The following is a 27,207-nucleotide window of genomic DNA, read 5'->3' on the forward strand; positions in this document are numbered from 1 at the left end:
GACAATCACGGAAGAAAAACACTTCTCAGTTTTGCTGAAATCAGAGCAGCCATTTCATGAGCATATTATAGAATTACTTTGCCAAGTATAGGAATAAATGTTTACGGAAATGTCCTCGTGAAGCATGGGATACTTCTGCTGGCCTTGAAAGTCCATCACTTAACCTGAGTTCTTTATCTTCTTGGCTCATTTTCTCATCTAGCCTAAAGTCTCCCTGCCTTTCCCTCACTGTTCATTCCACTGCTAGCAGAAAACAGAGACACAAAAACAGGAATCAGGGCTCCTCTGAGTCTCCTATAACAAAGTTGTGATTAAAGGAAAAGTTGTACTCAAACTCCAGTCACAAACTGGATACTTTGTCAACCAAATAGCAACAATGACTTGGGAGGATTTTTGTTAAGTATTGTTTCATGAAGCTTTCATTTCAGTTGTGTATGTGTCAAGATGCAAAATGCCTTTCTTCTTGTGAGTCAAGGTCAAAAGAATTTCAAAGTCTCATCCAAGTCAAGGGACATTTTCATCCTGCTGGTATTTATTGAGCTTCTACTATGTTTCTGCCAGTTTCCATGCTTTGGGATACAACAGTGAACAAATTAGATTAAAGTAACTGCCTTGGTGGAGCTTACATTTTAGCTTTTTTTTGTTCCGCAGACCCCTTTGCCAGGCCGGTGAAAACCACAGACCCCTTACTAAGTCCACACTACACTGTATATTAGTTAATAAATATAACACACCCACACACCAACACGTCCCCACGAGAACAATGTTTTTTTGAATTTCAGTTCCTGCTCACGGACCCCTTGTTAAGAAGTCCTGTTTCAGCAGGAGGAGAATAAACAATAAGCATAATAAATCTAAATTATAAAGTATGTTAGAAGATGGTGAGTGCTTTGGGAAATACAGAACAAGAAGAGGGAGATGGGGATGCCAAGGAGTGAGAAGCAATTTTTTGTACGGCATTCAAAAGAACCCTGATTTCCCTTTCATTAACCTCCACTGTGGTTGTCATCTTCCCATTTACATCTCCCCGGGACAGAATTCACTGGTGCTCCTATTCCGCAGGAATCATTTCCATCGCTATCAGTTTCTACAGATTAACATCCACCCTTTAGCGTGTAAAAGACCCTAATCCACAGTTAGCAGCAAATCTCACAAAGGCAGCAGCCACCCCTCCCCCAACTTTTACACCCCCACCCCCCCACACACACCCCCCCAAATGGGATTAACCCGCCTCAGCAAGGACACAGTAAACCCTCGGCCCCATTTCCAAGTTCAGGAAAATTTTCCCCTCCACCCCCCTTCGTGATCTTAAATAATCTCCTTATTCTTTATCACAAGAAAGCCTTGTGCTTTGTGGCGCTGCACACACAAAGGATCATCCGGGGTGTTAGCGAACTCGTAAGCCTCTCCGCCCTCCGTGTTGAGCAACCTCTAAATCCAAAGAATTAACTTCTGTCTGGGGATTGAAGGGTCTCAGGTTGCATTTCAATAGCCTCTTTATACCAAAGACTTTTGCTTCATTTTATTGGTTCTGCTATCCTGAGGCTAAAAAGCCACACCGAGAGAGCCGGCCCCATCAGCTTCCTGAGCAGCTACCTGTGGGTGTGGGCAGCTCTCTCCCAGAGGTGCGCTGGGCCGCCTGCGCTTCCCACCTGCCGAGAGGAGGACGAGCCCTCTGAGAGCGGCAGTGAAGAGGTGCAGGCAGGCGTGGCTCAGTGAGAGAGTGACTTCTGAGCAAGAGGCTGAGAAAGGGGGTCCCTGGAAAGGGGGTGCGGCACGGGGTGGGAGAACTTTCCAGGTAGGGCGAGCAGTGTGTCAAAAGGCCCCACGTGTCTCCGTGGTTGAGGACCAATTTGCTACGCCCTGGAGGATGCCGCTAGGGCAGGAAACAGCAGCGAGTAGCTCTGGCCCTTCTTCCCCGGTGACAAAGTGAAATATTAAAACTGCGACGAAGGCAATAAAAAGAAGAAGAAAAAATTTTAAAACCAGCAAAAGGCTTTTTAATCAAATGGTAAACACACGGTGTTTTACTTCCTATCTCCTTTATTTCACCAAGCAAAGAGCAGTACACACAAGCACGCGGGCACACACAGTTCCCACTGCAAGTCCTCAGAACAGATCATGTGGCATCTTTCATTTTCAGAAATGAGAATTGCAAAGGGGAAAAAAAAAAAGAGACCAGAATGAATTGCAATGAACTCCTTCATGACTGTGATTTGAGCTATCATTTAACTCAAAGATAACTTTGAGTTTTTCTTAAGTGAGCACTTACCCAATGCTTAGAAGCGCACGTTCTTTTGCAGCACACTGCGAGGGACCAAACACAGGCACCCCAAATCATTATGACACAAGACTGAAAGTGGAAGTGCCCAAAGAGGGGCCTTTTTACAAACGCAGTGGCCTGGCAGGAAGGGCGATTGCTTCTTGCTGAGGGTACCTCGGGAAGGCTTCCTGTAGGGGGAGGCAGTTTAAGACCTGCGCTGAAAGACTGGACGGTGGGAAAGAGCCTGGCCGGCGGTGGGAAAGCTTGCGCTGCCTGGAGGGCTGTATTTCCAACAGTGGCCACGTCCGGGGACGGCCTCGCCTCTCCTGCCACCAGGGACGGGGCAGGGGCCTCCCCTGGAATCTGCAGGGCTTGCGGCTACCTCGGCCAAGTCTAGACAGTGTGTACCCAGGTCCGTCGGGACCCGGAGCTGGGAAGCTGCGACTAGCCCGGGACCCCGTGTGGGAGGCCAGGTGCAGGCGCCCCGCCCATGGCCAGCCTCGGTGCCCGCCAGGTGGGCGCCCAGGTACCCAGGTAAGCCTCGGAGGCCGCGGCTTCCCTGCCCCTGCCCCTCCACAAGGCGGGCAAAAGAAAATGGTAGTTTAAGCCTCTAAGTTTGGGGACCATTTGTAGGACACAGCGGTAGTAACTGGAACCAACAGTCTGGATCTTGTTTTTTTGTTTGTTTTGTTCTTTTAAATTAAGAATGGTTTGAGTCAGATGTTAGAGCAGGTTAAAGATGCTGGAGACCGGTGAGGATTGACATTCAGCTCCGCTGATGCGTGGGCAAGAGGCTGGACTGTGGCCCGCGTGGCCCAGCACGGCGTGTAGGAGGCGGCGCCGAGAGCTGGCATGAGCGCTGGGAACAGGTTCCGGAAATCCGGATTCTCATGCCACAAAGTCAGCCAAACTCTCTGAACCTCTGAACCCCTCAACCTACTTACCTGCCTAAAACACAAAATACATGAAATCACTTTGTAAACTATTCAGTGGTAGAAGTTTTAAAAATCATTTATAATAAAATTCATTCGTATAGTTTAAAATCAGGTAGGCCAAAAGCATATCATGAAAACATTCAGTGCCTTCCCAGCCCCCCAACCTCCCGGCCTGCTCCCCAGGCAGCTGATACGTCTAGTAATTACCTCCTTATTCCTGAAGATGTTGATTCTGAAATTCAGTGACTCGTCAGAATAATGTGTTAACTCTTACATCCCCTGAGGTTCTTTCCTCAATCTCCCAAATAACTATTCTAATTTAAAACATTAATCAGAGTTTACATCGTCATCCTTATATAAATATTGTTCACTGAAGAGCTAATAATGAGGTGATTATTTATTCAAGGGAAAACAAACAGCTGCCCCTAAAAGGAAATGTTATTATAAATATAAACTTGCATAGTATTCTATATGTGTTTTTATAAAACGCTTTGGGGATTTTCTATCATATTATCTACCATACCATCTATTCTACTGAGCCTACTTTTTCATTTAGAGACCTCCCCTCTCTACTAGAAATTTCCATCCTCTTGGTCTAATCTGAACTCCATGCTTCCAGAGTTCCTCTCATCCCAGGGATTTCCTTTCTCTCGCTTGTGGATTGGAACCACACTTCTCTAGGTCCTGTTTCCTCCTCTTCCTTTACTTTCTAATTTTGCTTATTCACGTGTCTAGTTAGCTTCCCAGGAAACAGTGCAGTGTTGCTGATGGGAAGCCCAAAGGCACTCAGATTCTTGATCCTTGCCATGTGACCTTTTATTTTCCTTGCAAAGTCTTAAAACATTTTTTTTATTGCTGATGTTTTGAAGTTTTACAACGGTGTCCCAGGATATAGATTTTTATTATTATTCTTTATTGTGCTAGGACCCCAGCAGGCTCTTTAAAGCTGAAGCTCTTTTCCTCAGTCCTGGACTTTTTATTGGAGCGTGTCTTTGATAACTTCCTGAGTGCCATTTCTCTACTCTCCTTTTCTGGAACTCCTGTTAGTCTGATGTTGGACCTTTGTGGCTGGTCCTTTAACTCTCTTTTCCTTTCTTTGATATTTTCCCTTTCTTTGTCATCTTGTTCTACTGTTGAGGCATTGTTTTTACTTTACCTTTCACTCTTTCTCCAAAACATTTTATTTTAATAATTATACCCAAAATTTTTTTCATATTCTCTGGTTGTTTCTTTTCAGTTTGTGTGTGTGATTTTTAAATTTCTTACATGATCTCTTTCCTCAGTTTGCTTTCTGTTTTATTTTGTTCTCTTCTTTCATGTTGGGAAATGTCATTAAATATCTTTTGATTGTCCATTCATAGTTAAGAGAAAGGTACTAAAAACTGGCTGGAAACCGTTAGCATCAAAGCAGCATATGGAGAACAAACCACGCCCCATGCTGACTCCTTAGGAAGCCTGTCACTCCATTAGGGGACCCCCTCCCCACTGTCAGTGTGTGAGATCCCTACTCTGGACCCCCTGGGGTCTTCAGAAAGGGAAATCCTTTCCTTTCCTCCTTCTACCAGAGAGACAGGTGCTATAGGAAGTCAGCCTGTTTCCCACCTGCCGCTCACTCCCTGCCTCTGTTCTATGCAGGGCCCCAAAGTACCATTTCTCCATACATCAGTTCCTCCAGAGAGTAAGCCTCCAACTTCTTGTCTGGGTGGGGAGGCAGGGTCCTGGCCCTGGAAGTGGGGGCAGTGTTTGAGGATTTGCCGCTTCTGTTTGGAGACCTCCACGTGACGCCCCTGTCCTCCCCACTCACGTGGCCCCGGCCAGCACCTGGACCTCTCCAGGGCTCTGTGAGTCCACTCAGCTCTCTTCTTCTCCCTTACTCTCCAGGTGACAGCGTCTTCTGCCTGCCCACATCAGTTATTCGCCTCCACTCATTCCGGCTTACAAAATGTGGTCAGCTCCACTGGTGCCCCTCTCTTTATCTATGTTGGCTTATATACTAGATAGTATCGTTGCTGTCCGGTAACCATACCTTATATCCTAAGAGTGTCCGTTCATCAGATATTCACTGACTGTTTATTAAGTGTCAAACACTGACAGACGTTTGAATCGCTGATTACTGGGCGTTATCTACCCGAGGGAAGGTGACTAACCCTATCGCAGAGTCGACTCATGGCTCTATTCCTTTTTAACATTTTTATCATCAAAAGAATGAAATCCCATAAGACATTAATTTTCAGATGTATCAAAGCTTGATTCAAAAAGATCTCAGCATTCCAGCAGCCCTTTTTTGCAGAAATGGAAAAGCTGACTCTCAACTACATATGGGACTACAGGGGGCCATAAATTGTCAAAATAATTTTGTAAAGGAACAAAACTGGAGGACTCACATTCCCTGATTTCAAATTATAATGAAAGCTATGGTAATCAAAATAGTGTGGTACTGGCAGAAAAATAGACATGTAGACCCATGGAACAGAATTGAAAGTCCAGAAATAGACCCACACATTTATGGTCAATTGATTTTCAACAAACGAGGGTACTAAGTACATACAATGGAGAAGGAATGGTCTCTTCAACAAATGGTGCGTGGAAAACTAGATATCCAAATGCAAAAGAATGAAGTTAGACCCCTGCCTCACACAATACATAAAGCGCCTAAATATAAGGGCTAAAACTATAAAACTCTTAGAAGATAACGTAAGGGCAAAACTTCATGGATTCGTAGATATGATAATAAAACAAAAACAACAAAAGAAACAATAAATAAGTTTGGTCTTATCAAAATTTAAAACTTTTGTACATCAAAATACATTCTCAAGAAAGTGAAAAGGCAACCTACGGAATGATAGAAAATAGTTGAAAACCATATACTAGATAAAGACTTAATATGCAGAATATATAAAGAACTTTTAGGATGCAACAACAACAAAAAGAAATTTAAAATGGGCAAAGGATGTGGAATCTGAGCCTCCTCTTGACATAGAGGTGCAATGGACACAACCAATCCAATGTCCACATAGAAGAGGTGGCATTGGATTGGGAAAAGTGGACATGGTGGCTGATGGGTATGGGGAAAGGCAGGAAGAGATGAGAGGTGGAAGCGTCTTTGGGACATGGAGCTGCCCTGGATGGTGCTTCAGAGGCAATCACCGGACATTGTAAATCCTCACAGGGCCCACTGGATGGAATGGAGGAGAGTATGGGCCATGATGTGGACCATTGACTATGAGGTGCAGAGGTGCCCAAAGATGTACTTACCAAATCCAATGGATGTGTCATGATGATGGGAACGAGTGTTGCTGGGTGGGGGAGAGGTGAGGTGGGGGGGTGGGGTTGAATGGGACCTCACATATATATTTTTAATGTAATATTATTACAAAGTCAATAAAAAAAATTTTTTTAAAAGATTATGACAAAAAAATAAAAATAAAAATAAAAAATAAAATAAAATGGGCAAAGGTCTCACATAGACATTTCTCCAAAGAAAAGTTAAATGCAGAATTACCATTTGACCCAGCAATTCCAAAAAAAGTGAAAACAGGGTCTTAAACAGATACTTGTACATCAATAGTTAGAGCAGCATTGTTCACAATTGCCAGAAAGTAGAAAAAACCCAAGTGTCCATCAACAAGTGAATGGATAAACAAAATGTCCTAGATACACACAATGGAACATATTCATCCATAAGAAAGAATGAAGTTATAAGACACACTGCAACAGGGAAGAACCTTGAAAGCATCATGCTCAGTGAAATAAGCAAGGCACATAAGGACAAATGTTACATAATGTCAGTTATAAGAGATGCCTAGAAATAGCAAATGTGAAATAGAAACATCAGAAAGTAGCTTAGAGGTTACTAGGAGATGGCGGAAGGGGCATAGAGGAGTGTATCTATAAAAGCTGGAATGTTACAAATATGTGCTATAACTAGCAAGATTATTTTTTAAAGTGATGGTAAAAGTTTATTTCTTTGTTATTTTTACATTTATGAAACTAATCTATATTCATGGTTTAATGTCAAGTACAGAGTTCTAAGCAACTGATAGCAAAAATCCCCATTACCTGCTCCAACTCTCCCTACAATCTCCCCAGAGGCAACCAATTTCAACTACTATGACTTTTTCTTTTGCAATTTACACATCTCTATGCTTCCAAATGATATGAGCTTTGAGTCATCAACTTTAGACAGTATCTACTGACTTCATTTTACAGTAGATGAGGATTTAGTTCTCTTGCATGGTCAATTTATTTCTAAAACAACTGTTGATTTAATTAATAGTAGTTTGCAAACATGCACATAATTCACAGATGAGCATTGTGATGTAGCAATAAAGACTGTGCTTTCTTATTTTGTTGTCCCTGAAGTCAATAATGACACTGCTACAACCGAAGGAGTGCTGAGTTCCTAGCCAGGGGAGCTCTATCACATTCCCCAGGGGAACAGCAATAATCCCCCAAGTGCAATGGCAAAGACCAATAAAGAAGGATGGTCCAACAATGAGTCCTGGATACTGATGATTATGCTTATGAGCCTGGGTGCCTGAAATATGAACTAGGTCTAGAGCTGCAGGGTGCCTAAGAGTTACCTCCTGAGAGCTTCCATGTTGCTCAAATGTGGTCATTCTCTAAGCCAAACTCAGCATGTAAATGCATTACCTTCCCCCCAGCATGGAACATGACTCCCAGGGATGAGCCTCCCTGGTGCTGAGGGATTACTACCAAGCACCAGCTGATGATAACTAGGAAAAGACCTTGAATAAAAGGGTCAACTCAGACCAGCAGATTATCTCAGCCTACATGTAATATCAGGTGTTAAAAACTGCTTTTTGACCTTGAATAAAAGGGGGGAAATGGAAAGGACAAAAGCGTTTATATGGCTATGAGTCTCCAAAAGTCAGGAGGTCATCAGAGGGGTCACACTTACACATGCCTCTGCAGGGTCCCAGAGACAGCCAAAGTAGATACAAGCCCAGGTACTTGTTCTCTTGATGGATACAGAGACCCACAGGTTCTAAAATCATGGCAGATGGCTCTGGAATTCAGTGCCATGTAAGTTGGCCCTACTTTGGAGTTTGTGTCCCTCAGTGTGATGGAGTTGGACTCAGATGTGACCTTTCTACACATGCTGTTACTTTTACCAGACCTGTGGTTGGTGCTGGGGTTGGTATATACTCAGGAGACCTGAATCTCTGGACTGTCCATGTGACAGCCAGGCCCTGGGCCTCAGCAGACTTGTGGTTCCTACCCTCTGGTTTCTTGGACTTACCCTGGCCAGCTGACAGGGAGGTGAAGAGGGTCAACCACCACACCAGGAGCCAAGAGTGCCTACAGCTGCAAGCAGGAGAATTGCATCCAGCATCCATGGGAATCTAAGCCCCCTCTTGATATAGAGGTGGAGTGGACATAAATATCCCAGGGTCCACAGGATGGAGGAATAGAGTATGGATTAGAGTGCACTTACTGATATTCTACTATGGAACTATTGTGATTAGTAATGGAAGAAATTGTAGCGTTGATGTGGAGAAAGTGGCCATGGTGGCTGCTGAGGGTAGGGAGAGGGAAGAAGAAATATGATGTGGGGGCATTTTCAGGACTTGGAGTTGTCCTAGGTGGTACTGCAGGGACAGATGCTGGACATTGTATGTCCTGCCACGGCCCACTGGGTGGAATGGGGGAGAGTGAAAACCACATTATCCATGTGGTGCAGCAGTGCTCCAAAATGTATTCACCAAATGCAATGAATGTGCCATGATGATGAAAGAGGTTGTTGATGTGGGTGGAGTGGGGTGAGGGGGGTGGGGGTATATGGGGACCTCATATTTTTTTAATGTAACATTTTTTTAAAAATAAAGACATTTTTAGCTATTTGGGCCCTTTACCATTCCAAATAAATTTGATAATTGGCTTTTCCATTTCTGTAAAAAAAAAAAAAAAAAAAAAGACGGGTGGTTTCACACAAAAAGACTGCATTGCATCTCTGTGTTGATTTGACTTGAAATGACAGTGACAATGAAGTTTGTTGGATAGTATAAGTTGCAAATTGCAGAAAAGCAAGTATTTTTAAGTATGGTTCTTTAACTGACCTCTTATTCCACATTTAGATTTTAATAGACACTTCATAGAAGTGGTTATCCAACATATTGGTGTTCAGGTAAATAAAAATTAAAACCTCTGTCGTGTACCCTGGCTCAGTTAGAATAGCTAAAATGAAAACGATAGACAATATCAAATATTGTAAGGATGTGGTATAACTGTATGTCTAACAAATTGGTAGTGGATGTGGGAGTTGGCATCCCGCTAAGGTGAGGAATTTTCTTGCTTCTTTGTTTTTTGTTTATTATTGAAATAATGAAAATGCTCTAATAATGATTGAAGTGATGAATACACAACTATGTGATTATACCACATACCACTGATGGTACACTTTGGATGAATTGTATGCTTTATTAATATGTATCAATAAAATTGATTTGTTAAAAAAATAAAATAATGACACTGCTTGTTCATGTGCTCAGTTTCCTTTGAGCCTGTGGCTACCTTCCTACACCCTCCACTAGCCTCAGCACAGACTCCCACAAGGCCACACCAGCAGCCCATATTTTTCTTGGAGCTGCGTCTCCTGGAATCCTCCATCCCACCCTCCTGGACTGGCTGCCCCGAGGTCTACACTGCTGACTTCCTGGGTCTACACTTCATCACTGCTTCCTGAGTCAGGACTGCTGTTTTCTCGATCCTGTGTCTTCTTCCTTCTTGCCTCCATCACGTGAGTGGGCTTGTCCTTCTGGAGTTTCCCAAGAAAGGGTTCATGAAGGATCCGTGTTTGAGACATTGAGTGTCTGGAAATGTCCTTATTCCACGCTCGTGCGTGGTGGGGAATGTAGATAAATACCAAGTGCGCAGTTGGAAATAACTTCCGCTCACTGCCTCAACGGCATTCCTCTCTGTGAAAGTGCACTGCCTGGGTCTCCGCTGGGCAGAGTAGAAAGCCGATGGCACCCGCTGCCCGCCCCCCATCCACCGTCTCTCCAGCCGAGGTCAGTTTCTCATAAGCTGCTCCCATAGGACCGAACCCAAGGAGGTGGCCCTTCAGACACCGGTGAGCCCTTGCAGCTTGCAGGACTGCCTCCCATTCCCAGTAAGGGAGAGTCTGCCCCAGGCTGGAGAGACCGCTCCCCTCCGTGACAAGTGGGGCCCCTCGGGGGCTGCCAGGCTGCCAGTCAGGGCTTTAAGGCCGATCGTAACCCCCCATGGCAGATGCGTTGCGCATGATAAAGAAGGCAAGAAATTACACCCCAAAGTAGCTTCAAGAGTATTAGCACGTGCTAGAAAGAACCTGGGGTGGGGGATGACTGGGATTGAATTTTTTTTTTAAGATTTATTTTTATTTATTTCTCTCCTCCCACCCCGACCCCCATCCCCAGTTGTGTGTTCTTCTTTGTCCGCTTACATTCTCATCAGTGGCACCAGGCGTCTGTGTCTCTTTTTGTTGCGTCATCTTGCTGCGTCAGCTCTCCGTGTGCGCAGCACCACTCCTGGGCAGGCTGCACTTTTTTCTCGCAGGGCGGCTCTCCTTGTGGGGTGCACTCCCTGCACATGGGGCTCCCCTACGCAGGGGACACCCCTGTATGGCAGGGCACTCCTTGTGCACATCAGCACTGCGCGTAGACCAGCTCATCACATGGGTCAGGAGGCCCAGGGTTTGAACCCTGGACCTCCCATGTGGTAGGCAGACACCCTATCTATTGAGTCAAATTGAATTTTGAGGTCACTTGACCAACGGGCTGGAAGATAAGAGCGGGTAAGCAAGGATTCATGGCCTAGGGGCTCTCTCTGGAGACAGGATCTAACATGCAGGCAAGGACCCCGGGGAGGGGCAAACCCACTGCTGCCTCTTAAGGCCCCAAGAAAGCAGAGGCCAGCGCTGAGCGCAGACTAGAGGCTGGAGTTGCGCCGACAGCTGGTGGAGGAAGGAGGGAGGAGGCTGAGGGTGGGCATGCTGGGCTGATCCCCGGCGAGCCCACCAGTCTTGAGGGGATTGTTTCCACGAGAAGGCCCAGAGGACGCTCCGTCCATCACGGCCATCAGGACTGTGGGAGTAGCTCGGCAGAGGCCGTCCCCTGCGGGCCTTGCCACCCTCCCCCAGATGGCAGGATCCTGAAGGGACAGAGACCTGGCCACAGCACCCGGGACAGTGGACACAGCTGCCAAGACCCGCGGCGAGTGTGGAAACGGGGAAGAGATGGCAATGAGTGTTGCTGCGGGGGGAGTGGGGGGTGGGGGCGGTGGGGTTGAATGGGACTTCATATTTTCTGAATGTAATATTTTTTTTTAATGAATAAAAAATTTAAAAAAAAAAAAGCCATGCTCAGGGAAGCAGATTTGACTCAACAGATAGAGCATCCGCCTACCACATGGCAGGTCCAGGGTCAAACCCCAGGCCTCCTGACCCATGTGGAGCTGACCCACGCGCAGTACTGATGCACGCACGAGTGCCGTGCCATCCACGGGTGTCCCCCATGTAGGGGAGCCCCACGCACAAGGAATCGGCCCTGCAAGGAGAGCCGCCCAGCACAAAAGAAAGTGCAGACTGCCCAGGAATGGTGCCACACACTCGGAGAGCTGACACACCAAGATGACACAACAAAAAGAGACACAGATTCCTGGTGCTGCTGACAAGAATACAAGTGGACACAGAAGAACACACAGTGAATGGACACAGAGGGCAGACACGGGGGTGGGGGGGTAGGGGAGAGAAATTTAAAAATAAATAAATAAATACATCTTTTTAAAAAAAAGCCATGCTCCCCCAGTTCCCAGACCCGTGACTCCCCCAAGGGAGGCTGGGGACACAGACCCTGCAGCACCACGGCAGGTACATTCTGCAGCGACACCCAGGCCTCCCCCTTCCTTATGGAGATGCATGCCCTGCAGTTCTAGGGAAACTTCCTGAACTAGATTTCCTTTCTCTTGTGTTTCAATTACTTATTTCTATAAAGCAAACCGACCCAACTTGGGGGCCTGAAGCAACAATGACACGTTCCTTCCCAGGATCGCGGGGGTTAACGGGGCTGGGCTGGGTGGTTCTGATGCACCGCTGCAGCGTAGCAGAGCAAGCCAAGCGGAGCCCGCGAGGGCCGGGATGTCCAAGATGGCCTTTGACCCGCCGAAGTTTCTCCCCACAAGGCCGCTGGCCTTTCCGTGATCCGGTCCTAGCACTGCGGCTGGCTGTTTGGAGGGAGTAACCCAGGAGAACAATTTCGCGTGCACTCACTCAGCCAGCCTAGCCCAGGCACGGCCCCGGCAAGTGCGGGTCCGTGTGAGAGGAAACTACAGGAATTCCGAGAGGCTCCGGGGCGTGGGGGCGTCACCGGTGTAACTCTCCACTCCACTCCTCCACTCTCCACTCCACTCCTCCACTCTCTTTCTGGAGTTCCTTTTATTCAAATGTTGGACCTCCTGGCTGGCCTCCAGCTTTCTTTCTTTTCCTCTTATTTTCTACTGCTTTGTCTTTTTGCTCTACTTTTAGAGAGATTTTATCCACTTTCTTTTCTAACCCTTCTATTGAGCTTTTCACGTCTGCTGTATTTAATTCCCAGGAGCTCTTTTTTGTCCTCTGAAGGTTCTGTTCTATTATCCTGTTTCTATTTCCTAGGTGTGATATTTTCTCTTATGATTGCTGTGGGTTTTTTCCAAGCTGTTCTCTTCCCAGAAGAATCTGTTTCAAAACAAGTTGCTTTGTTGTTGTTGTCTTTTTGTGTTGGTCTCAAGCCTTTACCTTAGAGGCTTCCTCAGACGTCTTGGGACCCTCGGTTGTCCACTCGTATTTCACAGCGAGAAACTGAAAACTGCTCGGAAGCTCTGAGCCTGTGGTGGGGAAGGCTGACTTAAGCTTGGCTGCGGAGTGATCTATCTTGGCCATTCGTTGGGGAACCTCTAAAATCAGTGTCTTAGGTCTTTCCTCATGAGTTTATCAGGTTCCTGGGAGAAGATTCTTCATTCCTTGCTTGGAGAATAAAAAGTAGGATAGCCAACACTCGGAGAGCCTGGTGGGAGAAGAGGGCTGGGCCCTCAGAACTCAATCACACGTGCTTACCTGTTCCCCTTTTTTGACGTGGTGCCTGAGCTCCAAGTGTGCCTGGCCCCCCAGTCCAGACAACCTACATCATCCTCTCCAAAGAATTAACTTGGAGTTTTCTCCTTGAGTGGAGGAGAGGCAGGTGCCCAGCAGTGAGGACTGGAGGAAGAGATCTAGAAATCCAATGGTTCCTTAAGTAGCTTTCAACCAAGTCCCTAGAGTTCAACCACTCACTCCCTTTGCCCCAGTTTCAGAGAATCTGGTGTCACTACTCTCAGCTTCCTGAGGATTCCGCAATCTCAACAGGGCTCCGGCACTGTGGACCTAGCAATCCGCTTCCTCGGGACTACTAAGCCAGCAATATTTGTCCACATATTTTTTTCAGCTTCCAAAATGTTGTTGTTACTCTCTCTTCTCTTGGTCTCTCCACTGTTGTAGGTCTCTCTTTCTCTCTCTCTCTCTCTCTCTCTCTCTCTCTCTCTCTCTCTCTCTCTCTCTCTCTCTCTCTCTTCTTTTCTTCTTTCTTTCCTTTTAATAGTTTCTTTACTGACATTCATCGGGGTTTCAAGAGGGAACAAAATTTGATGGGTGAATTCAATCTGCCCTTTCAGAAATACTACTTATTATGTCTTCATCACAAAAGGAACATACGTTGTAGTTTAGAAAAACCTGGAAAAACCAGACAACCAGAAAGGGAAAAAATCACTTGTAATTCTATTACCCTGAAATGCCCACTGGTAGTTAACATTTCCATTGTTTCATTATTTCCTTTTGCATTGTGGACATGTGTGCCTATGTGTGCAGAGTGTAAGGGGTGGGAAGGAGTGTGTCCACTCTTTCACTGATGCAACAAACATCTGCCTGCCTCCTCTCGCCAGGCCCAGTGAGGCTCTGGGAATGAGAAACAAAGCACGATGTGCATGTTCTGGCTTCTCAAAGCTCAAGGCCCTGTCGGGGGAAGACAAATGTCTCAATAATGTTGGAGGAACTACAAGGTTTCATGACAGCCGCATACCCAGGTCCAGGAGGGCAGGGCCGGTGTCCTGCAGGAGAGGCCAGAGGCCGGAGGGGCCTGCCCAGCCAGACAAGCTACCGTGTGCAGTATTTATGCACATTTATGTACTTGGAAGAGAAGTGTAAAAAGCTCAAGATAACTGCCTTTTTTTTCTCTGAACAATACACCGAGTTTGCATTAATGAGCACAAATCGACCTTTCATCATTCACCTGGTGTTCCACTGCAGGAGCTTTCCACAATTCCTTTAACCCATCACCTATTCTGATATTTGCACATTATTTCCAGCTTCTAAGGATTACCCACAAAGGTGGTTAACATTCTGTCTTTGCACGTGGAAGATGAAATTTAATAAGATTAAAATTTCAGAAATAACTACCAAAAGAGGTGACGGAGGAAGTCTGGCCTTACAGCAGTCGTCCCGGGGAAAAGCAACAAAGCCTGAGGTTTCAGCTGCGACAAGCGACGGCAAGCCCGCAGCGCCACGCAGGCCAGGGGCGCCGGGCGGGGTCTCAGGACACACCGAAGCAGCCAGGCCGAGAAAGGCCGCCTCCAGCTCCTCTCCACGCCTCGGATTTCCCGAGGTAGCTTGTCCACGCTCCTCCTCCTTCCCCAAGGCCTCACCGGGCTGTGACCAGCTGCGGCTGCCCTGACTTTGCACAGCCTGTTCTGTTTTCCAGAAAGTAAAAATCTCCACTCTGGAGGTGCCTGGCACACCCCCACCCAAGCATCACGGCCTGCCCCCTGCTTTGGCCAATAAAGCTTTATTGGAACAGGGCCATGCCAGATCTTTGGAGCATTGGGGGGTGGCTGCGTCGGTGCTGCAAGGACGGTACAGAGTTGCCACAGCCACTGCCTGGCCCGCGCAGCCCAAAGCCTGGCCTTGAAAAGTTTGCCAGCCCTGCACTGCACTGCTCCCTGGCTGCTCCCCCACCCAGTAGCCCCAATACCTCCCAGTCCCCTTCCTTGGCTCCCCCACTGTCCCCAAAGGACTTATTTGTTGACGAATCTGTAGGTGACACGTGGGCAGGGTCCTATCTTCCTGGAAATGGTGACACGGGAGTGCTCCACCACCCAAGCCGCCAGCCACGAGCCCCCCCCCCCCAGCCCCCACCACAATTAGGGGCAAGCCTGCAGGACAGAGGGGAGCCTTTTGGCCTCTGTCACACGGGACACTTTGAAATGTGGCCCTGGACATGAAGGGGTGAAGAGAACCAGCTACCTGTGCACTGTAAGCACAGCCCAAACTAGGGGCCTGGGGGAGACGGGATCCTTGGGTAGACCAAGAAGCGTGCTTTGGGTAAGAAATACCGAAAGCAAGAAGATAAAGGGATCCGAGCTGTGTCTGACGCCAGATGATTTCAGGGAGGGGGTGCTGAGCCCAGAGCGAAAGGCCCGGCGGTCCTCGCACCCCTGCAGGGGCACTGAGGGAAGGGGCGCTGGGCGCATGGTAGGGCCAGAGCGGGGAAGGGCTGAAGGGCGAGGACCAGGTGAGGAGGCAGCCGGAGGGACGGGAGGCACGGTGGGCAGGGGCGCCTCCCCCAGCCGGGCAGGGCTGAGCCGCCGGGCCTTGGCCTGGAGGCACCGGGCACCCCCCACCCCCTGCCCACCTCCACCTACAGCTCAAGGTGGGTCCAGACCTGGGATCTCCTCCCGAGTCATCCTGGAGGGTGGGGCGGAAGCAGATCCCACCGACGGTTCCTGCCTTCCCTCCCAGACCACAGCCTGCCCGGCTGAGAAGCGTCAGAAAACAGAGGGGCCTGCGCGAGAGGCCACTGGCAGCCTCGGGATTCAGCGGGGGCAGGGGCCGGCCCTGGAAGAGGGGGCACTCGGTCCCCGACGGCGAGGGCTGGGGAGGGGCCCACCAGGGCCCCGGCAGAGCCACTGCTTTTCAGGGGCCTTCTTCCCTGCCATTTCTTGCCGGGGGTTCGAGGCCCTGAAGGCTCTGCCTTCTCCAGCTTGATCAGAGAGAGCAGGGCCAGGCTCTCTCTCGAATGGAGGGAGGGCCAGAATGCCGGGGGCACGTCATCCGTGGGGTGAGGATTGGCAGGCAACTCTGTCACCATGGCGTCAAAAGTTCAGATCCCCGACCCAAGTTTATTAGTCACCCGTGGAGAGGGATGTACTCTATTATTTTTCTATGCTGATGATACATTCCAACTAATGAATTTGCTTTCTGCCCCAATCCATGTGCCTGATGACTCAGAACACCACTTTCAAGGATCGGGGTGACAATCTGTGGGAGTGGACCGCAGGAGGGATGCTCATCTAAGCTCCGAACTGTTGGCCTTGGCTCCAGGCAACAGAAGAGACTGACCATATGCAAAGAAACAGCAATTTTGGCTTGGTGCTATGTGATAAGTACATCTGTTTTGTTATCTCAGTGAAAATGATGTCACTAAATTATGGATTTTAAACACAGGCATATAGACAAGTTGAATTACTGCATAAGGTATTTGAGATAAATGTGGTTTTTCTAAACAGTTCCTTTAAAAATGCAAGCTGTGTAGCTTCAGTCCTGCTGGGTAGTGTTATTCCTATCACCTTTACTGGCTATTCAGGAAATTCACTTTAGTGGCTGTGGGAGGTTGCCTTATGTACCTCAGAAAAATAGGTTCTTACCTTAGTCCTGCCCTGGGGGCATGAACCCATCGTAAACAGGACCCTCTGCTGTGCTGACTTTAGCTGAGGAGTGGCCAGCAGGATCAGGATGGGTCTTCATCCTCCTACTGGAACCTTCTAGAGAAGCCCCCGGAGCAAGCCACTGGGAGGCTGGAAGTCACCAGAAGCCAGAGAAGAAAGGAAAAGGCATGGCATGTGCCTCGCCATGTGACGGGAAAGCCAAGGACGCAAGGGTCCCCAGCAGCCAGGAGAAGACCCCAGGCTGAGGAAGGCAGCCTTCCAGCCTCGGAGGCCGTGAGCCATCCTGCTGAAAGCCGATCCACTGTGAGGTACTGGTCTTAGCAGCCAGGGAACGAAGACAGTGGCCATTCCTGCCCGCCACACCGTAGGGTCTCAATAAACGTCTCTGACTACGTGCCCAGCTCCCTCAAATTCTTCTCAGAGCGGTCCTTAGCATTGAGGAGGAAACACTCAGGAAGAACTTAGCAGCCTGTTCAAGAAGAGTGAGGAGTTTTATTTTCTGAGTGTGGGCAGGCAGAGCCAAGGGACAGCAGGCCTCTGCAGGGCAGGTTTCAGCTCAATTCAAAGGACGAAAACGGACTTAGGAGGAACTGAATTCCTCAGGCTGAAAACAGTCGAGAAAAGGGATGCTCTATAGGAGTTTGTCTTCATAAAAATTTGCACCTGGGGTTTCTCAGGTCGCTTCTAATTCTACAATTTTAATTATTGAATAAAGTACATACAGACGTGGAAGTATTATTTCCTTAGCCATTATATTGAAACAATGCACGTAACTGCTTTTTGTTTATTTTGTGTAGTTTATCAAACTATGATGATACTTGTTCATGGATGATGATCTGCTAACCACACTTCAAACAGTAATGTTATTAATAAAAAAAAGTATTCATTCGGGGGCCATGAAAATTCACTAAATGATTGTCTTTAGTTTGGTCAATCTGTTAAATTACATCAGTCATAAACTTTAGTATCTTTCTTTTTAACATCAAGCTAGGCACAGAAAATATGTTTGGTAATAAGTTTTATGTAAAATAGACTCTTTCAAAATGATTTGAAAATTTCTGGTCCAATGCTCTTAAGATAATTTTGAAGAAGACTTTAAGTCTATAAGTTGCCAACTAAGAAGTTAAATGAGCCACAATTTCTAAATCATTTAAATCCTAAATAGCTCCAGAAGATCCTTCCAGAAGTACTTTTTCTCTCTTTTTTATCATTGACAGTAAATTAATACTTCATATTTTCCAAAATAAGTTGACATATATGATTTAATTTTAATCCTACAACATCTTTTGCTGATAAGCAAATAGAGGGGTCCTTCAGCTTAAGTTTATATGCAGAATATGTCAGGATATAGTTTTTAAAAGGTGATCATGCTCACCTCTTTAAGGCTTGGTTACTAGTAAAACTTTGGAGTTTCTTGAAAGTCTGGGTCTGGAGGATTCCGTAACAGTGAGTCTCTTTCATTCACCCACTCCTTATTTCTTGCCCTCCCAATGGGTATGTATTCTATTCTCCTTCTATCCCTAAAACTCCCCACATGCCACAGGAAGAGAATAGTCACTGAAAGGAAGGTACCTTTTGCAACCAAGTAATTACAATAAAAGTCCAACGTAAAGCAATTGCATTTTTTGAAAAATTGATACCTCAGAAAGCGTCTGTGTGCAAAAGCCACTGCTCACGCTGCATTCAGGTAGCAAAGGGGTGTTTCTTTGTTTTGGGCTTCCTTGGATGCCCAGTAGTCTGCATTTTCCCTCTTTTCTTTAACTCAAAATAATTTACATCACTAAAACATTGCTTTGATTTTGAATTTACCCTATTAGTTCTTTTCCTGTCCTTAGTTTTTTCCCCTGGGGCTTGACCATGATCTAGAAACAACACTCTGTTCAATCAGATATCCAAAGAGGAGTGAGTGAAGGTTTTTGGGAGATATTTTAACTATTTCTGATTAAACACACTATGGAATTCTGAATTATTCAATGAAAGACATTAACTTACAACCCAGGTGATAATTCTAACCGTGTACCTGATACACTTCAGTGAGAAGAAAATTGTTTTCTAAAAGTGCACATCATGTGTAGTTTAAGCATACATCTAGTTGGTAATTGCTTACCCTTATTAACTGGGGAAATACAATCCTTCTAGATAACAAGGTCTTCCAACATAAGCCTCTGCTGACCCTCATTCTGAAAATGCCTTCCTGCTGTTGGTGTAGGTAGCCCTAAATTTGACGATGAGCCATATATATTCACTGAAAACGTCAGATTCTGCCCCATTAGGTCGACTGATTTCCACATTGGATTAGGATTTGTGCTCCCTGACCCTCCGAAAGTGACAAGGACATGGAAGAGGAGAGCCAAGCCACAGGAACATGGGTTAGAAAGGCCAATCCAGGCTCTCGATGGCCGGAAGCCACCTCTGGAGCACCTGCCGGGGGCAAGCTGCCATTTTAGGGGACCTCAGAGGAAATGAACAGTTTCTTCCCTTAACGAATTGCTCTGCTTATAGAGACGTGAAAGGAGAGGACTGGTTACAGAGAAGAAAACGTGGTAGTGGCCGGCGGAATGGGCTCACGATGGAAGAGGTGGCACTGAGGAGGGGGCCAGGGAGCCCTTGAGCTGGTTCTTGGAAAGCAGGTGATTTTAATAAGCAGGGACATCTCCTTGCTCACAAACAATGATTCCCTGGGAACAGCTGTCTCGGCACACAGTAGGGGTCCCAGACAGGGCATTTTTTATTCGCCAGCTTGGTCCTCAGTTGTAGCAGCAGAAATGAGGAGAAGCAGTGGGATTCTGGCCCCCTTATAAGGCAGACAGAGAGCTAGGGCACAGTGATGGGTTGGGGGTAAGGTGTGCCCAAAGGGGAGGAGTTCGGCCTTGGGGACTGACCCCTGAAAAAACGCGGGTCGCCACAGCTGAGACGGGGAAAGCAGGCACCAGTTTCCAGATGTGGTCAGTGGACAGGCGCGTTAGACATCTGGTGGAAGAGGCAGTTGCTATTCAAATCTGGAGTTGAGGCAGAAGTCCCGGCTGGAGATGCAAAAGCTGGAATTGCTGGGATACACGGTGTGTTCGTGGAGATCGCCTGGGCCAACAGGGATAGAGGTGACCCCAGGAGGGTGGCGGGCATGCCAGTGTTCAGGGGTCCTCCCTCGAGGTTACACGCGGAGGAGAGAGGGACCCCACAAACCGCCCCACTCCAAGGTCTTAGCTCCTCTGGGGGCCTTTCTTTCAGTCCTCAAATGCTCTCTCTCTCTCTGTCTTTCACCACACAAACAGGCTATTTTCGTCAAGTCTCATCTCAGCATCAGGAACCCACAAAAGAGCATTTCAACCCCCATTATTTTCTGAGCAGGATCCCCCCCCCCCCATTATTTTTCCTGTAATTTGGCTGCCTCCTGTCCTCCAGACCACAGGCACGGTTTCACATACCCTTGACTCTTGGGGTATTTCAAATTTCCGGTCTCCCAGGGGGAATCTTGAGCCCATTTTTAAATTAGTGGAAATTAGAGAGGGGTGGGGGAGCAGCTTTATTCTTCACCAGCCTCAGATTCCCAAATGCAGAGGGACCTGCTGGGACTGAGGACACCCGGGCCTACACAGCAGCAGTATCCAAGCTCCAGGGCTCTGCCCAGGTGAAATCTCCTATCACCAAAATCCGCAGAATATCATTTCAAATAAGGTGGAAAATTCCTATTCCCTCCCCGCAAGAAGGGACAGTCAAAACAACAGGAAGTAATTTAAGATAAGCTTCTCTGCTCATAGCACCTGCCTTGAAAGCTACAGTGACTCAGTTCCAAACCCAAAGACATGTGAAAGCATAATTAATATTTTACAGCAAGTAACATTTTGCTTGCAGCCTCAGCAAAACCAAGGGTCTACCTCTTACTTATTTCTTATGAACTCAAAGTCCACTGCATTTCTGGGAAAGATGGTTAGTGTTTGGCAAACTCTTTTTGTGTCAGGATTCAAAAATATATAACAGAGGAGTTAATCAGAGAGCCAAGAGTGTGCAAAGGACCAAAAATCTGATGATTATTTGAAATATCCGAGTGAGGGTTCATGCAGTCCAAATCTCTCATCTTCTACATGAAATGGCTGGATAATCACTGTAGCAATGATTGACTACTTTTGTGTACTTAGGGAGTTTATTATAAGCACTCTAAAAATAAAACTCTTATTACTTAAGCATAAAGTAGGGGTTTTGCAAGAATGTTCGACCAGGTACCCCAGGTGATCCATGAATCTCTTCTTTGTTTCTGACATGACTTGATCCTATTTATGGTTTTCTTCCAAAGTTGGGACATTTCTCATAGTTTTCATATTATAGGCATAGAGGCGATTTTTAGGGTCTTTTGATCCCTTGAAGAGATTTACAGACTCAAAAGCCTCGTGAGTCATTTCTCTAAAATACAATGAGATCTAGATGAACATAAAATCACAATGTGTTTATCAGACAAATCCAAGACTCTTTTACGACCAGTGGTGGGTCACAGCTTTTGAGGAGTTGACATCGGATCTAATTTGGCCATCAGAGCGACAGGTGCCAGCACTTCATAGATGCCCAGCAACTCAGAGCGTTGCCAACTCTTCCACAACCCGGTATTGTTGTTTCAGTTACCTAAGCGTTTGTTTGAAAGTGTTTAGAAGTGGTCTTTGAATTTGTTCAAAAGTATGTGGTTTAACTCTAACTTTAAAAAGAGGTCTTCCAATAGGGCCACAATTCACCAAAATACAGTACAAAAAATCACACGTTTAAACACTTTTATTCAGATGTTTACACATGGACATAAAATATTTTACCGTGATACAAACTTCCGTTAAATGTGTACCAGCACCTGACACCATGTGCACTTGACACCATGTGCTAAGTAAAGGAGAAAAGGAAACTGAAAGATCTGGGGGACAACTTTATGATGACTTATGAATATTTCCTGCTGTCAAAATTCACAAACACTGCTGCACAAGGGGGTTGAAATTAGTTTTGTCAGGCTAATCATCTCTTACATCTGGAACCCTTTGAACTGAAGAGACCAGCTGTCAGGGCACACGATCATCATCCCCTTGGTTTCTGTCTTTTTCCGCTTGAGACTGCTTGCCGAGTCCCTCCCCTCCTGGTCTTAGACGCAGCGGTACCCTGGCGCCGGCGAACACGCAAGTCAAGTCGGGGCACAGCGCTCTCCAGCGCTGCGCTCTTGACACCTTCCCACTGGCTGCCACGTGAACTTGTGCCACCAGCGCGACAGAGCTGATTGGATTAGCGCTGCGCTCGTGACATCTCCACGAGCTCTGGCCAAGAGCAACGCGCTGGGCACGGCGGCCGCCCAAGCTGGCTTCCTCGTGGCCCTCCGCACGCTCGCCCCTTCGCTGCCCGAGGGACCCCTCCCGCCTCGTACCGCCAAGAAGCCCTCAGCCCCAGGGCAAGAATCCCGCGAGCCCGGCTCCCATTTCTTGGTGACAGACGGGTCCCGGGGGGGCACTGGCGCCCGCGCGCGCGGCAGGGCTGCCCGCCCGGGGACGCCGGAGCTGCTCGGTGGCCCCCTGGGCTGTGCCTCCCCGGGGCCCCGCGACGGGCGCCGCAGAGCCCCGTGCCCTCCCGCCCCTGCGCCCCGGGGCGCGCCCCTGCACTCACCAGCAGGAGGTTGTGCGCCGCCAGGTACCCGAGCCGCGGGCCGCCCCGGACGCCGGGGGCCAGGCGCCCGGTGGCGTAGCCGTGCCAGGCCACCACGTAGGGGTTGTCGATGGTGATCCAGTGCTTGACCTGGCCGCCGAAGTGGCGGAAGCAGAGCTCGGCGTAGTCGGCGAAGAGGTCGGCCAGGGCGCGGTGGGCCCAGCCGCCGTAGACGTCCTGCAGGCGCTGCGGCAGGTCCCAGTGGTGCAGGGTGACCACAGGCCGCACGCCCAGCTCGCGCAGCCGCTCCAGCAGGCGCCGGTAGTAGCGCAGGCCCTCGCGGTTGGGGGCGCCCGCGCTGCCGTTGGGGAGCACCCGCGCCCAGGAGATGGAGAAGCGGTAGTGGGTGACCCCGAGCTCGCGCAGCCCCTCCGTGTCGCGGAAGACGTTGTGGTAGCCGTCGCTGGCCACGTCCCCCGTGGCGGGCGGCGGCGCGGGGCCCGACGGGCGCGCGGCGGCCGGGGGGCCCCCGGGGGGCGCCGGGGGCCGGTGGGTGAACGTGTCCCAGACGGAGGCGCCCTTGCCGTGCTGCCGCCAGGCGCCCTCGGTCTGGTAGGCGGCGCTGCCCACCGCCCAGTGGAAGCCGTCGGGGAAGGTGTCGTGGAGGAGGCCGGCGGCCTCCGGGGCGGGCGGGCGCGCGAAGCGGGCCCAGGTCTGCGCGCCGTCGCCGGGCTCGGCGCGCAGCGGGCGGCCGCCCAGGGCCAGCAGCAGCAGCAGCAGCGGCGGCGGCGACAGCGGCGGGCGCGGGCGGCGCGGCGGGGCGCGGGCCGGCATGGTGCGCGGAGCCGGGCGCAGTGAGCGCCGCGCGCGCCGGCACCCCTTTATCCCCGCGCCGACCCCACCCCCGGCGCCCACCCCCGCGTCCGCCGCGGGCCCCGCTGGCAATCATTACCTGGGAGCCAGCGACGCCCGGGAATGGCGGGGAGGGCGGAGCGGGGTGCCCGGAGAGGGGGCGCGAGCGCGGGCGCGGGCCGGGCCGGCGCTCCCGGGCCTCCGAGCCGGGCACCTGCTCCCGCCGCTCCCGGGGGCCGCCGAGGCGCGCCTGGCGACGCCTGAGTGCCCGAGCGCCTTCTCCTGCCTAGCCGTGCGCCCTCCGGGGCAGGGCGCGGGGCCGACGGCCTGCGGGTGGCGCGGCTCCTCGGCGCGCCTGGGCAGAGCGGCCCCGCCGGGGCTCGCGGGAGGCACCTGCGCTCCGCTCCGCCGGCCGCGGGCGCAGGCAGGCTCGCGACCCCTGTCGCCGGCGCGGGTCAGGGCCGGGCTGAAGCTGCAGAGGGAAGGCCAGGGGGAAGGGGGCGCGGAGGGACCCTGACGGGCCGCAGGGCGGGTGTGGCGCCGACGGGGCCGTTGCGCAGCCCCCGGCGAGGAAGCCCTCGAGGATGGCGAGGGAGGACGGCGAGGGACGCCAGGGGTCGTGTCGGATGTGTGCTTTGCTCCCCTCTGACCCTTATCTTTGAACTATTTCAGAACGGGGTTTGCTCTTTGCTTGTATCTGGGAGAACTTCACATCACACTTGTTGATTGTTCTTAAAGAAAAAAAGAACATTTATTGGCCCTTTGCCTCCCTTTTATGAATGATCACGTGTGTTAGCTTTTCCCTCCGACTTAGCCAGTCAGTTATCCGTGGGAAGTTGTGCGCTGCAGTGGCAGGAGCAGGGGTCCCGGGTCCCGCAGAGGCCACCTGAGCAGTGAGGGGAAGGCGGACAGCGAGGGGAGGCCACCCAGCCCCTCCCACCTACAACAGAACAGAGCCGTGGCATTTTCCCAGCTGCCAGGCAGCCCTTTTGACCCAAGTTGTGCCCATCGGTAGGTGTGTAGAATTGTGGATAACCGATAAACACTTCCACGAGGAGGGAAACCCGGGGAGACCCTCGACCACCGCGGGCAGCTGGATCTCTGAGCCCGGAGTTCCTGGTCGGTCACATGGGCGTGGCTGTGGCTGCCCCGCAGTCTTCCAAGCTTGCAGCTTGTGAAGGTCAAGTGAGAGAAAGCGCACAAAGCCACTCAAACTTGGAAAGCCCCAGACAAGTGAAAGGTCCAGCTCCTATCCTGACCACCCGGCGCAGCTCTTTGTGCCTCGGCGCCGGCTGCACTTTTATGCCAGTTTAAAATCAGCAAAGCTTTAAGTGTTTCCAGTGAAGGTACTTTTATTAATTCCTGTAAAATGTAAGTACAACAGATTTGTTCCCATATTTTATTAAATAGCCCTAACTCTGGCTCCAATACATTATCGTGATTAATAAGATTAAACCATCAGAGCGGAACAAAGACTTTCCTCTTCTGCTAAATGTGGCATTTACATTTTTCAATAAATATGGAATAAATAATGACGCTTCAGCAATTAAAGAAGTTACTCCACACAACGGCAGTCACACTCTTCTCCAGCTAAATTAAAAGGTTTCTATGTCTGCCGGCAGCATCACATTTCCCTTCTAGGGCTGAAGATTAGAGCGTTTGCTGGGTCGGAGCTTGTTAAGTTTCAATTAGAAATGCTCCATGGGTCTCATGGAAAATAGCTTAGGCTAAGTATTCACTTATTGATGTATGGTCTGATTGCTAAGGGCAGATGGTATCTATTGCTAAATATATTTAACCAACCGGTTTTTTTTAAAGGATATTTTTAGAGCGGTGATTAAAAAGAAGGACCAAGATGGTTAGTTGTTTCACATTAGAAATTCACCTTGGGGAGGGGGGAGGGTTGAATAAGGCAGACACATCTCCAAAGGTGAACATCAAAGCTTTCAGCAATCAGAGAAGTTTCCAGAAGACAGCTCATTGAACCCAATGATACAGATTACGTGATAAACTTAATTTCAAAATCTTGGTGTTTATAAAGGATCTGTCCATGGTTTAAGGTCCCAAGACATTAAAAATAGAGGTAAGGAAAGAAACAAGCACATCCAGCCAGAGTGTTATACTGGTGGAGAAGGGGTGTAAGCAAGGACGTTGGGGTGATGGACGGAGGCTGCCGAAGAGGTGGACAAGAGGGAGCTCCCTAACGGCTTGAAGACAACCGCAGGTGGGCCCCAGGAAGGTGGGGCTGGAGCTCTCTGGAGCCGAAGCAGACGGTGGAGTCACTAGACCGGGCTCTCGTGGCCTCTGCAGCCTGTGGAACTGGCCTGGTCCTGGGAGGCCTCGACTCCTGAGTGGAGCAGAGAGCTTGAGGGATTGGATCCCGCCCCCAATCCTCCTAAGTCATGCTGCCGCAGCCACAGCCGGAAACTGGTCTGGACACCAACCGGCACGTTGTATACAAGGTCTTATCCAGGACCGGGGAGAATTCACACCAGGGATTTAAGGCATCAGGTTACTGGAGTTGAGATGTTTCTACTCCCTGCTTCTCTCAAAAATCCCCCCAACACAATGAGGAGAATAAGAGATCTATTTTCAATGAAATTGAGATGTTAGTGTATGAAAAGCAAAGATGGAGTATTGGTAAGTGAGTTAGGCAAGGGAGATAAGAGTGAGAAGCAATACGATTGCCTGGCTTACCTCCAGGGGGTTTCAGGAGATGAGAGATTGTGAAAGAAGATGGGCAGATAGGAGGCCTGGAAACAGGAACAGTTAGATCCCAATTTTCTACCCTCTCTCAGTATAGCCAGGTACTCCCCATTCCCTAGCCCCACAGGAGGTGAGAATTATTCTCTCTAGAAAAAAGGATCCAAGGAGGCTCCAAGCTGGGGACATCAGATATTGAGGAGCACATCGGTGAGGCATGAGGCTGAACATCAGATTAAATCCAAGACTGAATGGCAAGCTGCGAGACCCCCATCTCTCTTCCCCAGACTGGCTCTAGGACTCCAGCAGAGCACCTGACTGTCAAGTTCCACCTGTCGCAAGGCCTGTCGATGTGCACAAAGCTTGCAGGTGGCTTTGTAGTGATTCATTCTTAAATACGAAGGACCCGCCAAGGAAATCAGACATGAGGGGAATCTCCTCGTGAAAGAGAGTATAAAACTCATCATTTATGTCATCTGGTAAGAGAAGATATTGCATTGAGGATACAAGAACAGATGAGAATGAAAAATAGGAACCAGAGGGCAAACAAACAAAAACTCTTAAAAGTTAAGAATATGATAAGTAAAAATAACATTTTAATGTGGTAACATTATTGGAAAATAAAGTTAAGAAAATCTCTTAGAAACTCTTACAAAAAATAAAGAAATGGAAAATGGTCAGACCAAGCATCCAACTAATAGAATTCAAGAGAGAGAGAACATAGAAAACAGAAAATGTACCAGAGTTGAAGGACACGATTTTCCATTTAAATGGGTCAAAGTTGAACAATAAATGATAAAGACACATCATCAGGCACATCACTGTAAAGTTTCAGAACACCAAAGATAAAGAGAAAATCCTAAAGCTTCCAGAGGAAAAATGTTCACATATTAAAACAACAGCAACAACAACAAAGAACCAAAATAGCATTGGACTTCTCAAAAGCACCATTGAAAATTAGAGAAAAATGGGGCCATGCCTTCAATATTCTGATGGAAATTATTTTCAACCCAGAATTCTGCACCCCACCAAGTTAATAATCCAATGTGATGCTAGAATAGATGTTTTCAGACATGAAAGAGCTCAAAGAATCCTCTTTGCACACTTTCTCTGAAGCTATAG

The 27,207-nt window shown here is 48.8% G+C and overlaps 1 protein-coding gene across 1 annotated transcript in view; it reads right to left on the reverse strand.

Annotated features, from left to right (window-relative positions):
- KL (klotho) overlaps nucleotides 1-23,364 on the reverse strand; it is a 49,880-nt gene extending 26,516 nt beyond the window's left edge. Inside the window, exon 1 of the mRNA XM_004449662.2 lies at nucleotides 22,552-23,364. Coding sequence (XP_004449719.2) covers nucleotides 22,552-23,364 — 813 coding nt within the window. The remainder of the gene's footprint in view (nucleotides 1-22,551) is intronic.
- Nucleotides 23,365-27,207: the final 3,843 nt, after the last annotated feature.

Source organism: Dasypus novemcinctus, chromosome 15 (assembly GCF_030445035.2).
Source record: "Dasypus novemcinctus isolate mDasNov1 chromosome 15, mDasNov1.1.hap2, whole genome shotgun sequence".
Taxonomy (NCBI): domain Eukaryota; kingdom Metazoa; phylum Chordata; class Mammalia; order Cingulata; family Dasypodidae; genus Dasypus; species Dasypus novemcinctus.